Source organism: Camelina sativa, chromosome 16 (assembly GCF_030686135.1).
Source record: "Camelina sativa cultivar CO46 ecotype springtype chromosome 16, ASM3068613v1".
NCBI classification, from domain to species: Eukaryota; Viridiplantae; Streptophyta; class Magnoliopsida; order Brassicales; family Brassicaceae; genus Camelina; species Camelina sativa.
Genome location: NC_141895.1, coordinates 21,446,540 through 21,461,000, shown reverse-complemented (window position 1 = coordinate 21,461,000; position 14,461 = coordinate 21,446,540). Strand labels below are relative to the sequence as shown.

The window sequence follows — 14,461 nt, the reverse complement described above, 5'->3', positions numbered from 1 at the left end:
TTTACTTAATAAAATATGTAAATGGGAAAATTAGGCAAAAAAATATTTAAGAACAAAAAAATCGCAAAATATATCTATTTTTTTTTATTTTAGTTTTTTTGTCAACAAACATTTAAGGAATTAGCTCAGAGCCAATTGTTAGCAAAATATTAGATATTCATATAGGAAACATGACAAAAAAAAATAATAATAATCAATTTACTTAATTTTCATATCTCGCTTACATACCTTCATATCTTAAACTGGCATGCCCATGGAGTACATACTACATATATCCTATAATTAAATTGTCTGATCTCACCACATTGCTTCTTTTTTTTAAAAAATTACTCAAAGTTGTCAAAAAAATAAAAAATAAAAAAAATTACTCAAACTGATTACACTTTTCTTGAAAGTTCTTTTAAGTTCATCTTCCATGTTAAGGTTTCACTAGTCACGGAACTCGTCCATGAAGCTCTTGTGGAACGCTGTGAGACGATCCACTATCGCCAGAATCTTGTCTTCTTGAGGAAGTATTGTGCATCTAAAGTGCCATGTTCCAGGAACCTAAACCACAGTGAATCGAAAACACACAGATTCAAGCTATATTATCCTTTGGAAAAACATTAGAAGTTTCTTATTTGTAAAAGGTTTGTTATTTATTTTTTTACCTGTCCAAAGCCAGAACCAGGGACTACAACTACACCAGTAGCATTGAGAAGGCGTTTGCAGTAGAACGCATCCGGCGCAGTTTTTTCGGCCTCAGCAGCTTCAATCGCCTTGTGAGGAAGATTAATTCGTGGGAAGAGATACATTGCTCCTTCGGCTCTGTTACACGTAACGCCTTCTAAATTGTTAAGAGCATCTTCCAAAGTCTGCACATTCATTGTCAAAGCTTATGAAAAGTTATACAAGTGACTGATAATTTTAAGAGGGTACTGTAATGAATCTTTCAACTCACCTTTGCACGTTTAGCCATGGATGAGAGAATTCCATCTCTTTCTACCATGTATGAGTCATATGAGTCATCACCAGGCTGATCAAATATGAAAAAGACTGATTAGTCATTTTATCTGTTGCAAGAATTGGCGAAAACTGATATTTACCTTGGGTGGGCTCATGACAAGGCTAGCAAGAATTTGACCAGAGATGTTAGAACACAGATTCACAGAAGCCATTTTGTATATCTGTTCTCTTACATCAGATGTGAATCCGGTAACCTCCATGTAACCTCCTCTTTTCCCACATTCTCCATAGTATCCTGTCAACAGAATAAGATATAAGCCATCAAATGAAAGCACTGAACAAATAAAAAAGGTTGTTCAATTACCTTTAGAGACTGATTGGAACGAGACTAAGGACATATCCTTTTCGCCGTAGCCCAAAGACCGAGCAACTTTCTTGAAAGAATGGAACTTTTTGTCAGGGACGTAAACATTTTCTTGGTAGACCTCGTCAGCTAAAAGAACTAAACCCTCTTGCTTGCAGAAATTTACAATGTCACGCTGGTTTTCTTCCGCAAGAACCTTAACCAAATTCATAGCGCAAAATTAAAGAAATGTTACAGTTACATCATAAGTGCTTAAATTTGTCAATCTATAAGTTTTGAAGATATGGTTTTACCTGCCCAGTTGGGTTACCGGGGTTTATCACAACCAAGGCTCTTACAGTGATGCCCTTCGCCCTAGCTTCCTCCAGTTGCTTCTTAAGATCAGATATTTCCAGTCCCCATCCTGTTGCTTCATCTAAATAGTATGGAACCTAAGCAGAAAAATGACCATCATCAAAAGATCGCACCAAAAAACAACAAACTCCATAATGATAAAATGAACATACCAAAGATCCACCATGTAGGGCAATTGAAGCAGAGTACAGTGGATACTGAGGAATGGGACAGAGGATACCATCTTTCTCTGAGCTTAAGAGAAGTTGCATCATCATGTGAACCTATAGAGCGAAGAGAAAAAAAAAAAATCACTTATCATGAACCATTTAAGAGGATTTGCTATACTTGTATGAGAACATGTTTTTGTTTCGACTGTTACCGCTGGACTTGCACCATCAGTCAAGAAAATATCATTTGGATCAGCAGGGAAACTATCACGAGCTTCGATTCCAGCTGCAATAACGTCACGTAATCCCTTGATACCCTGGGGAAAGAAAATGGAAAATCATTTAGCAACATAAGGGTCATGTAAATATAGTGTTAAGGACTTTAAATTAGACCCTGATGACAAACCTGGCTGTGACTGTAAGCACCAGTTGCTCTTCCAGGAATTTGATCCAAAATCTTCCATGCTCGGTCAATTGAATCAGTACTTATAGAGGATAAAAACCAAATGTGAAGCAATCTTAAACCATATAAGCAATATAGCGTACAAACGCAAGAACCTGAGACATATAGATGATCAATACCTGAACAAACCATGTGTTTCAGTCTCATCCAAAAGGCTTGAATGATCACACAACGCAAGAACCTGAGACATATAGATGATCATAGAAGTTATAACTCAGGGCTGATACATGACAAACAAAAGAGCAACAAAAACATTCGCTTACCTCTCGGAAGAACCTTATAGGCAGCTGACCAAGTGATTGAGGATTTCCAATGTTGCAATAGATGATCTGCCAAAAGCGGTGAAGACTTCAAAGTTTCTTTCTTGTTGGGAATTATAAGGAGTTCAAGAATATGCAACATCAACACTAAACTATCCACTCTATTCTATGAAACTCATATCGATCATAACTCTACAAAGAACACACATGTACAAGAGAACATATTTATGCAAATGAATAACAAGATTTTACCTCATCGAAGGGGTAAGCATCCTTATTAGACTTCAAGTCTTCTTGCAACTTCTGTAGTATGGAAACAAAAGGCAGACAGAAGAAGTTAATTAGCTTTGAAAAAAAATCTTACAAATATTGTTTCTCATGTTATCAAACAAAGGACATGAATCTCTGACCTGAGCAATGTTGACGATTTCTCCACGAACAGCATACTCACATTTCAGAACCTGCCACCAAAAAATAAAAACCATCTCAGTTAACAATAAAACCAAAGCCCTCAGCATGATTGAAAGTAACACATATAACAAAAGTAATGACAAAAAAAAAGTGAAAAGTATTAAGAATGTGACAAATCGGTGAAAACAAGAACAGAATTTTAATTAGCAGAGTCTGATGAGAGAAAATGTAAGATTTTTAAAATATCGGTAAAAAAGGAGTCTGCAAAGAAACATCTATAAATCATCACGAGGATTGACCTAAGCACAAATCAAGAACGGCGAACCGAAGAAATAAAGCAAAGCTTGTCGATTTCATCATTGGGAAGCAAAAAGACCAAACCTTTGGCGTGAAATCAGTAAACCCATACTGAAAAAATTGAAAATTTGAGCTAAACAGAAACAAATCCTAATCGGAGAAAAAAAGAAACCCAGAAACCCACAAATTCAAAAACAGCTACAGAGTTAGGAAACCAACCTTGGGATTGATGGAGTCAAGAGTAACGGGAAGTGAAGAAGTGGAATCAGAAGAAGCAGCCATGTCCGAAGTAGAACTCATGAAACGAGACAGAGAAACAAGAGGAGCAGCACGAGGAGAATTAGCAGAAAAAGAAGGAGGAAGAAGAGAGAGAAAGCTTCGAGTTTGGTGATGTTGACGACGAGTCGTATGGTCGACAAGACCTTTTTTAGCTTGGCTAATCAAAAATCTCCGCATCTCTCTTTGATCAGCTTTACTTTATAGTACAGAACGTGCTACTCAAGGCCCAAGATTGAACCACCAACTCTCTCACAGAAGGAAGAACAAGGGTACCAACCAACCAATGTCCTCTAAAACCAAGTGCTTTGCACACATAATTTTGCCTTGTTCTCCACGTTCAAATAAAATATATTGAAATTTTTGGCTTCTACGGGTAACCACTAGAGGAACAAAAGAAAAATAGGAACAAAAGGAAAATGAATAAAAAGAACAATGAGGAACGGAATAAACAATTTTTGAGGAATGAAAGGAAAAGATGCAGAGAAAGAACAAAATAATAACTGGTAACCAAATAATAACAATATTTTTAAAAATATATTAAATATTAAATAAATCAGTCAATAAAATACTAATACTATTTTTAATGTATATAAAATAAAATTTTACATTTGATTTTAAAATAAAATATAATTTAAAATATTTTTAGTTTTTATTTACGGTATACACATTTTTTAATTTTATTTTACTATTCGTACAATTTTCAAATAAAGCTTTCAAATTAATTTAATATGAAATTTTGTATAAAGTATATTTTTCTGCCAATATACTGTGAAAAATATGAATATTATTGTATTATAAATTAAAATATTATTAATAAACATAATTTTTATTTATTTTAAAATAAAAAATGAAATTTAATATTAATTCTTTTTTTTGTTCTATTTGTTCCTTATCAGTTTTGGGGAGGAATATTTTTGGTCTAGTGTTCCTCATTTTATGAGGAATGTAGAAAAATGATGAGGAAATAATATTCTTTGTAAATGGTAAAAATTTTGAGGAATGAAGAGGAATATCATATTCTTCCTCAGTCTTTTCCTAAATTTTGGTTACCAGTTGGAGCCTTTGTTTTTTTTTATTTTTATTTTTCTTCAATAGACGAAGATATATTTGTATAGGCAGCTAATTTTATCTAATTTTATCTGTTAAAAACCAGACTAATCCCATAAAAAGACATGATGTCCTTTAGCCAAAAAAAAAAAAGGTTGTCTCAAAGATAAGTCATATAATACTAATGACAACTAATTGGGGATAAACAGATATGTTTCTACCATTATCAATTTACTGTTTTTTTTTATACTAAAAATTTAGAAAAAAAATTTAGAGTACTACATCTATTTTGAAGTACTTATCATTTAGAGAAGAATTTTAGGAATCACTAATACTAAATATCGTATTATATATTCCCAGTATATAAGAGTTTTTGACTAAAATCACAAAGATTAAGAAACAATAATCATTTATAAAATATTAACAATATCAAATATTATATTGATTATTTTGTAACAAGATTCATATATGTCACAATCATCTAATTCTAAAGAAGATTGTCTATGATTATTATTTTGAGATTTTGAATTTGTCAACTCCTTTTCTCCAATGAATCTTTTAAATTATGTGTTGTTGACAAAAATAGAAAAAAAAATTTAGCAAGATGAAATTGATGATTTTGAAGTTACTCTTTCATCTATTTTGTCATGTTGCAATATTTGTCAATTCTGAAAACTAGGGTCGGGCTACAATATTGGGCCCTAAACAGGCCAGTAAAATCGTGATCAAAACCCAATACTTGATATATCCACGTCACTAAATAGGTAGGAACGAGAAATAAAACCCTAGAAATTAATTGGGGACATCCGATCCTGTCTGGGTTAAAATTGTTTAGGGTTTAAACAAAGTTGGCTATAGGAAGTTACATGGTTTCAGTTGGTTCCAAATCATTGCCATCGAGGAGGCACAGGACTACTGAAGAAGATAGCTTGATGGGTGAACGGGGAAAGTCTAGCAACAACAATCACAGTGATAGGAAAAAAGGAATGTTTAGGAAAGACCAGAGAGGTGGCCGTGGATTTGATGGAGATAGTAACAAGAGGAACCAATCCGGTGGTGCACCTAATGTAAAGCCAGCTTCAAAGAAACAATCTGAGTTTGAACATCAGAATCAGTTTGTCAGGTAAAGGAAGATTTTTTTTTTGAACCCCAAACGCCTTTTTTTTGCTCTGTAATTTTTGTAGTGGTAGTGAATTGTGGTTTGATCTTTTTTTTTTTTTGCAGGAAAGAGATTGATCCAGAGACTTCAAAGTATTTCTCTGAGATTGCTAATCTCTTTGATAGTAATGAAGTTGATTTAGAGGAACGTTCAGTGATATGTGGAAATGCTCTTGAAGAAACAAGAGGGAGGGAGTATGAGATTGCAACTGATTATATCATAAGTCATGTCTTGCAAACTCTGCTTGAGGGATGTGAACTTGACCAGCTTTGCAGTTTTATTCGAAATTCTGCGGAGGTGTTCCCAGCTATTGCTATGGATAGATCTGGTTCTCATGTTGCCGAGTCGGCTCTCAAAGCCTTGGCTACTCATCTTGAAAACCCAGATGCTTATTCTGTTATTGAGGAGGCTTTGAATTCTATATGCCAGGTACTTTATTCAATCTTTTGCTGGTTGGTCTCCAGAATATTGCTTCTATTTATGAAACTGATTATTGAACTATTTCCCTTGGTCAGGTGATTGTGGATAAACCACTTGATATGTTGTGCAACTGCTATGGTTCTCATGTTCTTCGAAGGCTTCTTTGTCTCTGCAAAGGAGTCTCTTTAGACTCCCCTGAGCTTTATGGCTCAAAATCATCAAAAGCTCTGGCGAAACGTTTGAATTTGAAGACGTCTCAGTTAGATGAGAGTAATCTCGAGATCCCTCATCAAGGGTTTCCAGATGTTCTCAAGTACCTATTGTCTGGGCTATTGAGTTGTAGCAGAGAGGATATGAAGTATCTTCAAGTCGATCAGTATAGCAGTTTGGTCTTACAGGTAGGTTATATATATCCCTGTCTGATCATCTGTGTTATTTTCAAGCAACTTTTTTCGTATGGACTGTTATTTTTAATCTCGCTCCCTGGTTCACGCTGATGCAATGATGCTAACTAATCTTCTCTTGACAGACGGCTCTCAGACTAATGGTGAAACAAGATGAGGAGTTGCTTGAAATCATTCCGCTTGTTCTGGGCTGCAACTCTTCGAATAAAAAAAAAGAAGGGTTTCACATAGATACTAAAGCTGCCAAAGAAATTTTAGAGCCAATGAAGGATAATTCATTCAGTCATCTGGTGGAGGTAACTAAGTGTAACCTCTAGCGGATTTGTTTATACCAAAATTCTGGTACTTGCAAAAAACAGTTGATAATGGCATATTGCCCGTGTTAGATGATGCAAAACATTATCTAGAATGGTTGCTAGTTATCTGCTCGATTCGATGTTTTAATTGGAGTGTTAATTTTCTTAGTTGCCTTTTTAAATGCGTTTGCATGCCATTTCAGGTGATTTTGGAAGTGGCCCCTGAAAATTTGTACAACGAAATATTCAACAAAGTTTTCAAGAACTCTTTATTTGAGCTATCAGTTGATCGATGTGCAAATTTTGTTATTCAAGCATTGATCTCCCATGCAAAAGACCAAGAGCAGGTATCTTTATCTTACTCACAACTTCATATTTTTTTCTGTATTTGTGTTGTTCCCTTGAAGGCTGTAAACTTACATTCAATTGATTTTGCTGACAAGATGGGTTTGATATGGGAAGAATTAGCTCCAAGAGTCAAGGATCTTCTTGAGCAAGGAAAGTCAGGTGTTGTGGCTTCTCTGATAGCGGCTAGCCAGAGGCTTCAATGTCATGAACATAAGGTTTCTATGTTTTCTACATTCAGATGTAATTTTATTTCTTCTCTACTTTCAAAATTTTGCCTTATGCAAATGATTTTTTCTTTTTTAGTGTTGTGAGGCTCTTGTTGGTGCATTATGCTCGACAAATGAATCCCGTATCTCCATTGTTCCACGGTTGCTGTTTCTTGATAGCTACTTTGGTTACCAAGATAAGTCTACATGGGAGTGGGCACCTGGTGCAAAGATGCATGTCATGGGTTCTTTGATCCTTCAGGGGATTTTCAAGTTTTCTAGCGTATGTTTCCTTCTCTTGACGTGTTGACAAAAAAAGTTTCAGTGGTTTTAACTACCAAGTTTGTCTGTTCATGTGCACTGACAGTAATTCCCAACTTTTTGTCAATTTCACAGGATCATATACAACCATACATAACAAGCTTAACATCTATGAAAGCTGATTATATCATTGAAACAGCAAAAGATTCCAGCGGAGCACGTGTCATTGAGGCCTTTCTTGCCTCAAATGCTGCTACAAAACAAAAACGCAGACTAATTATAAAGTATGCCTTGCTTCTTGATGTTATATGGAAATATATATATTTCAAGACCAGTAGAGTCCATACTGTAGCTTTTTATATGATTAAATACCCAAAACTGAAGCATAGGGAGAGTCAGAGTTGTCTTTCATTCTGTTTTTTCCTCTGGATTTTTTTTCATTTAGTTTCTTGGGTTACTTGTCAGTTTTTTTCAGGCAATTATTCTTTACTTTGATGATGTTTCCTTTAACGGATGATTTCGTCGCAGGTTACGTGGACATTTTGGCGAGCTCTCATTACACACATCTGGTTCATTTACTGTTGAGAAGTGCTTCGATGCATGTAACTTGACACTTAGGGAAGCCATAGCAACAGAGCTGTTGGATGTGAGAGTTGATCTCTCGAAAGCAAAACAAGGGCCTTATCTGCTTAGGAAACTTGATATCGATGGGTAAGAATTATTCAGAAACTTACCTTGCTTTGTTTGACGGAAGTTGTAACACATCAGGAAAACTGGTGCCACCAACATAATAAGAATTTACATTTCAGATAAAAAGAAAAAAGTTAAAAGTCCTAAGAAAATTAGTTAAAAGTTGTCGTATCTGTAGCATTGATGCATGCAATCTTTTGCTTTTTTAACTGATTCATTATTGATATGATGCGGAGTCATTTTGTTGTTGCAGTTATGCCAGTAGACCTGAGCAGTGGAAATCAAGACAAGAATCCAAGCAATCAACATATAACGAATTTTGTTCTGCATTTGGGTCCAACAAATCAAATTTTCCAAAGAACACCTTTGTCTCTGACGCATCAGAAGATGCACCTCAGGAATTAAAAGTAAAGAACACGTGGAAAGAGGTTGACCATCATTCTACTTCCGGGATTAAGCGTCACCGAGAAGAACATGCAAGGGATAAGGATGAACCTTTTGCAGGTGAAAAAAGGACAAAACAGAGGAAGAATAAAACTAGTGAAGCAACAGATAAACCAAAACTAGCTGGCAGCAAAAGACCTTTCCTTTCTGGTGAGATGACTGGGAAGAATCGGCATTCAAATAAATTGAGAATTTAAAGGTTAGCCTCTTGTCTGTCATTTAATCGAAGTTGCATTTTTCTCATCTCTGTGCACTTTTTTTTCCATACCTAATTTTTTATGAAGATGACAGTATAGTTGATGCCTTCATGGCTAGATCTAATAAAAACCGTCTTAGTACAATCCAAAAGAACTTATAGAGGTCTAAGTCTACTCTAGGAACTGTTAACAGTAGGAAGCTTATAAGATGGTTTCTTATGTTTCAAACTTTCAATTACATTACAGCATCCAGAAAAAAGTGAAAAAAATACACTATACTACCACATAAAAAAAGAAGGAAAGATCTAAGACAAAAGAAAATGATATCTATGGTTCTCTTGCTGTGGTTTGCTGTTTCCTATTTCCTCCTACATCAGTTAGGGGATCGATCCTGGTACAAAAATACACTCTTGGTGTCAATCATACACACTCAGAGAGATATGCGAAAACTATTTGGGGATGCGTAAAGATTGAAAATTATTTGGTGTGGTTGTCTTTACTTGTTCTGTATAGGGCTGGAGCCAGACCTTGGGATTCTTCGGAAGCTATCTTTTTCACCTCTTAGAGACTCTTCCTTGTTCCCCTTGTTTATCTGCAAATCTCTCACAGCTTTACTAGATGTGAAATCCATGGAAGTTGGTGCCATCTGACGACCCTCTACATTATTCTTGCTGCTAAACAAAGCTAGAAGTAACATAATCAGAGCTGCTGAGATCGATGCCGATGTATGGAATCTCTTCATTGTGGATTTTCTTTTTGATCTGTTCTTTATCTTTGATGCTGTAGGTTGCTATGTTTCGGAGACTACAATTGAGAAAACCTTTTGGTAGTGAGCTATATTTCTGAGTGAAAGAGAAAAGAATAGGGATTGAAAGTCCTGTTACTTTGTTTATAGTTCCAAGAGACTTATTGGGATCTAAGCACGTGATCTCGTTTGACTGCTGTGCCTATAAACTTATATATTTCCCCAATTGTGTTCAGATGATGAGATATTTAATGGTTTCTAGATCATTCACTGCCTCACTGGTGATGAGTCCTTGCATACACATTGATTAGCATGGAAATATTTGTGTTTAAGATGAGGATCATGTGATAGGGCACGTGGTTACTGATGCTGTTTCTAATAGTATTAATTAAGTCCAAATTCATGAGAAGAAACGTTGCAGGTTAACAGCTCATGTCACTATGATAATCACCAACTTTTTTTTATTTCTTTTTAATTGCTATCTTTGAAGAGATTGAAGAAAAACAGTACATAGGAGTTTCCCTTCGGTTTACAAATACCGATTCGGTTTGCCTAACAGTACAACAGACCAAATGTGTTTTCTAGATTGGTTGCCTAAGGTTATAAGGTTACCGATTCGGCTTGCTAGTTCTCTTTTCTCGTTTATAAGTAAGCTCATTGTAGTTCCATAGTTTTTGCTTCTTGAAAAGCCTCTCACTTCATGCCTTGTCCCTGGTTTCCTAAGATCTGGTCTGGTGGTTCAACATCATAGTGTCTTTTGTTAGTAAACACAGTGGAGTTCTCAACAAACATGACGTTTATAAAAAAAATTTTCTCAACAAACATGACGTTTATAAAAATTTTGAATGTGATTAGAGAACAATATAGGACTCTTGTATTGATCTGACTATCTGGGTAAACAGAAGCTTTAAAATTCAATTTCCCGGGGAATAGATAAATGATTTACTTGCATTACAAAGAAAAGCTCTCAAACACAGCCAATAAAGAGCCGAGACCAATACACAGTTTGACATCTTTAGGCAATCTTACTTCAGCTAAATAATAACAAATTAACAATCTTCAAGGATCAACAGAAGTAACAGCATTGGAGCTGCTGCTACTAGTGCTACTATTGCTACAAGCCACTCTCTTGTCTCTGCTTAGAAACCTCCTTAGGGACCTCAACCTTGTTGTCATTGGAGATTTTGGTTCTTCCTCCTCAACAATATACCTCACTGATGAAGACGAAGATGATGCATTCTGACTTCTAATGGAAGAATCATTGATATCCATAACAACAGCTTCTTGGCTCTGAGAGGCAGCATTACCAGCACCGTCTTCTTGGGGCCCAACATTGGTGTTTCCGGTACTAACCTGATCTTGGCGACCCCATACCAAGACATTGGTGGGGAATTCCGGAGAAGAAGTTGAAATTTGAGACAAAGCATCATGGTTGTCAGCATGATCTGCATTGTCCGGAGCTTGTTCTACTCTCTTTGAGCTAGGTTGCTCAGGACCAAGAACCGTGTTTCTACAAATGGGACAAGTAGAGTGAGACTGAAACCACATATCAATACACTCAACATGGAAGCTGTGATTACACTTTGGAAGCAGCCTTGCTTTGTCTCCTTTGACAAGCTCAGACAAGCAAATAGAGCATTCCAAACCATCTTTGCAACTATCTTGTCTGAAAAAGACAATTGGTAAGGAACTGAGTTCAAAAGCGGAAAGTCCAGTGTTGGATTGAGCATCTTGGCCTGGTACAAAGATGAAACGGCGTCTTTGGCGGCGAGTGATTAGAGGCGGAGCAGTGGAGGATGTTTGGTCTTCTTCTTGTTCTTGCTCTTGTTGTTGTTGTTGCTGCTGTTGTTGCTGAAGCTGATCTATTCTCCACCAGTAGAGTTTGGCGTAAAGATGGAGGATAAGGACGAAGAGAACCGCTATGAATAGAACAATGATAGCTGTGAGAATGATCTTGCTTGTGACCTCTTCTGTTGATAGATCACCAAACATAGAGCTATGAGCAGATCCATTATCGTCCATTTGCTATACGAAGGGGACAAGATCAGAACTTTATACTTAGGATACGAATTCCAACACAATCGGCTTGATTATACGAAAGAAAACGAGAATACAGAAGCAGAAAATGCAAGTGGAGCAGAGCAAAACATGGAATTGGATAAGGATATGAAATTAGGGTTTTTGTGAGAGAGAGGGAGAGAGAGCAAGCACCAAAAAGGTAGAAACTTTACTCTTTTAAAGGGTACCCAAATGGAAGGAGCTCAAGCTAAACAAAAACCCAGAAAGATTATGCAACAAAGGCTTAATTTTTTATTTTTCTGGAAAACAGAGCTCACAGAATTAAGACGAGAAGTGTTAATAAGCGTGGAGCTGAGAGGGTTTACTTGTTTTTGGAAGAGGAGAGTGAGACAGAGGCAAAAAACAAAGAGGAAAGGTGCGAAGGAGGAAGGGGACTGTGTAGGAGTTTCAATGTGAGTCGGCGGCAATGGAGGAAGAAAAGGCAAGGCAGTGTCAGTGATAAGAAGCAAGGAGAAGCAAGAAGAAGAAGAAGAAGAAGCAAGAATTGAGGGGATATGAGTGAGTGGAGCCCAGTGTATTGAAATTGGAGTTGGGGAGCTACTCTCCTCTCTCTACTCTCTCTTCTCTTCCTATCAAATCTCCTCTACTCTACTTAAATCTTTTTTCTTTCTTAATGCGTTAATTCGTCGTCATCCTTCTCCATTACTCAGTTTTTTCCGGTAATGCTTCTTCTCTCCATTACACAAAAAAAAACATAAAAATACTAACTACATTCTTTTTTGTTGTTTTGTCTGAACTAATTACTTAGAGATTTAAAAGCACAGTAATAATTTTGTTTTTTGATAACTTGGTGACATATACTCTTTACGATTATGACCAATTCCAAAGTTAAATGTACTCTAAACCTTTGTTTTTTTTTTCCCATTGTTTCATTTCACACATGCAATGTTTGTTGACTTTGTTCTCATACTAATCACTGCATGCCTTTCTTTCGAGAGGCTTATCTCTTAGAATATATGCATTTGTTGTTTCATAGTACTGTTCTAGGAAACGGGTTTAGGGTTTTGGTTCTTTAACAGTAATGGTACTTATACCCACACAAAAAAACAGTAATGGTACTAGTAATTGCAATTCATCGAATATCTGATTCAAATTTTAATAAAGTTACCTTAATGCAAAAAGAATTAGTATAAGAATATGGAATACATTATAGTCTAAAATGATGGTATGCACTGACTTACACATCTTTTAAGACTTTTTACGTCTTTCCAAGAGATTGGTAACTCTCCACTATATTTACGTTTTTCGTCTTTCAACCTTCAACTATGTAAGAGGGAAGTAAAAGTGAGTCAATGTTTTTTTTTTTTGTTAAAAAAAAAAGTGAGTGAGTCAATGTTAATGGATGACAATATGCACTAGTTTGAAATAATTAATCCAAATTATATTATTAAATTATTAGTACATTGAGCAAATGCAGAGCTTTTGATTCTTTCGATACCAAATGACGCGAAGAAAGAATCATCCTGGTCGAGGCCTAGGTTTAAGGATCCTGTCTTTTCATGAAGTGATACACCTTAACTATATTTGCAAATTTCAGGCACTCATAAATATATTTACAGACATTTATCGGATTTTTTTTTTAAGATGTATGACAAACTAATATTTAAGTCAATTTTAAAATATTTCATTCACATTATTAACTTGACTTGTATAATCCACAGTCGGCAACAATTGAACACATTAGTCATTCTTTGTGGAAAGACCGATCAGAGTATATGTGTTCTATACCACCCAGTGAAAACAAACATAGTGTTTTCCTATGGACAGATTCGAATTCAAAACTTTTGGTATTAAGAAAACAAAACAAAAAAACATTGATTTGAAAAAGCTTTCCAAGTCTTTATTGCGCAATTGCTCATTACCCGAAAGAATATTGTAACTTTATTTTGTCTTGAAAGTTAGAAATTAATATGGTTACTAGGCAAAATGATGAGGGTTAAATGATGATCTTCTTCACCCTCCCTTTAATAACATATCCTCTCATCTTTAATCTTTAATCTTTAAATCATTCTCCCTAGATTCATATGGCTAACACCTTCTTATGTGATGATTAACTAGGTCAGTAATTTGTTGTTTATAACAATTTAAATCAGTTGAATTATTCTAATGGACTCAAAAATTTGGTGTTATTTTTATATTTCATATATATGTATTTTTCTAGTTTCCTAATATACGATTCATCCCAATTTCCTTTATTTTACATAATTAAACGTTTATATTCGAATTTTTAACTTAAAAATAAAGAAATTATTTTGTCTACTATAATTAGGATTGATTAGTTACAAATTACTATACGTTTTAGTGGAATTCATGGTTGATCTTTGATGTATTCCATGGACTCACTGACGCAAATTTCATCTACGTAATTATTATGGGGACTGCAATTTTCCCTTTTTAACAACCTACAGTACTTGAATAAACATGTTTTAATATTTTCTCTGTGGACTTTAGAATGAACATTTACAGGCTTTACTAAATGGACAATGGCTGATCAATTCCTGCAAGTGGCAACATCAGAGTCTGATAACAGAAGAGGAAACGGGTCGGCCCGTGAATTGTTTATTGTATGAGCCGTATCAAACTGTGGCCCATACGAGTTCTAATGGAATGGGTCGAGTCACGAGTGTTATCACTAACACGTAA

The 14,461-nt window shown here is 35.4% G+C and overlaps 3 protein-coding genes and 1 pseudogene across 4 annotated transcripts; 1 reads left to right on the top strand and 3 right to left on the bottom strand.

Annotated features, from left to right (window-relative positions):
* Positions 1-184: 184 nt before the first annotated feature.
* Positions 185-3,861, bottom strand: LOC104751082 (alanine aminotransferase 2, mitochondrial-like). Its single transcript, XM_010472957.3, has 14 exons — positions 3,463-3,861; positions 2,946-2,996; positions 2,788-2,838; positions 2,539-2,604; positions 2,395-2,456; positions 2,219-2,297; positions 2,025-2,129; positions 1,816-1,926; positions 1,603-1,740; positions 1,310-1,505; positions 1,086-1,240; positions 941-1,015; positions 651-854; positions 185-546 (listed from the first exon to the last, which is right to left on the bottom strand). The coding sequence occupies exons 1-14, from the start codon at positions 3,697-3,699 to the stop codon at positions 430-432; spliced, it is 1,647 nt and encodes a 548-aa protein (XP_010471259.1). The 5' UTR covers positions 3,700-3,861; the 3' UTR covers positions 185-429.
* Positions 3,862-5,324: 1,463 nt separating this feature from the next.
* Positions 5,325-10,005, top strand: LOC104751081 (pumilio homolog 23). Its single transcript, XM_010472955.3, has 11 exons — positions 5,325-5,692; positions 5,794-6,157; positions 6,244-6,546; positions 6,678-6,848; positions 7,052-7,195; positions 7,292-7,411; positions 7,500-7,685; positions 7,799-7,947; positions 8,192-8,374; positions 8,607-8,996; positions 9,508-10,005. The coding sequence occupies exons 1-10, from the start codon at positions 5,436-5,438 to the stop codon at positions 8,992-8,994; spliced, it is 2,265 nt and encodes a 754-aa protein (XP_010471257.2). The 5' UTR covers positions 5,325-5,435; the 3' UTR covers positions 8,995-8,996; positions 9,508-10,005.
* Positions 9,197-9,736, bottom strand: LOC104751080 (uncharacterized). Its single transcript, XM_010472954.3, has 2 exons — positions 9,495-9,736; positions 9,197-9,385 (listed from the first exon to the last, which is right to left on the bottom strand). The coding sequence occupies exons 1-2, from the start codon at positions 9,734-9,736 to the stop codon at positions 9,322-9,324; spliced, it is 306 nt and encodes a 101-aa protein (XP_010471256.1). The 3' UTR covers positions 9,197-9,321.
* A 625-nt stretch (positions 10,006-10,630) lies between the features above and the next one.
* LOC104751079 (RING-H2 finger protein ATL3 pseudogene) lies at positions 10,631-12,485 on the bottom strand (annotated as a pseudogene). The gene has a single exon (XR_015583380.1). The product of XR_015583380.1 is annotated as an RING-H2 finger protein ATL3 pseudogene (transcript).
* Positions 12,486-14,461: the final 1,976 nt, after the last annotated feature.

Bases quoted from the DNA above. Each gene is read 5' to 3' on its own strand.
- LOC104751081 (XM_010472955.3), top strand. From the start codon at position 5,436: ATGGTTTCAGTTGGTTCCAAATCATTGCCATCGAGGAGGCACAGGACT. The intron at 6,547-6,677 runs GTAGGTTATATA...TTCTCTTGACAG, and splicing joins ATAGCAGTTTGGTCTTACAG to ACGGCTCTCAGACTAATGGT. The intron at 7,686-7,798 runs GTATGTTTCCTT...TCAATTTCACAG, and splicing joins GGATTTTCAAGTTTTCTAGC to GATCATATACAACCATACAT.
- LOC104751080 (XM_010472954.3), bottom strand. From the start codon at position 9,736: ATGAAGAGATTCCATACATCGGCATCGATCTCAGCAGCTCTGATTATG. The intron at 9,386-9,494 runs GTAAAGACAACC...TTTTTGTACCAG, and splicing joins TCCAGCCCTATACAGAACAA to GATCGATCCCCTAACTGATG.
- LOC104751082 (XM_010472957.3), bottom strand. From the start codon at position 3,699: ATGCGGAGATTTTTGATTAGCCAAGCTAAAAAAGGTCTTGTCGACCAT. The intron at 2,130-2,218 runs GTTTGTCATCAG...TTCTTTCCCCAG, and splicing joins GTGCTTACAGTCACAGCCAG to GGTATCAAGGGATTACGTGA. The intron at 1,016-1,085 runs GTAAATATCAGT...ATATTTGATCAG, and splicing joins TTGTCATGAGCCCACCCAAG to CCTGGTGATGACTCATATGA.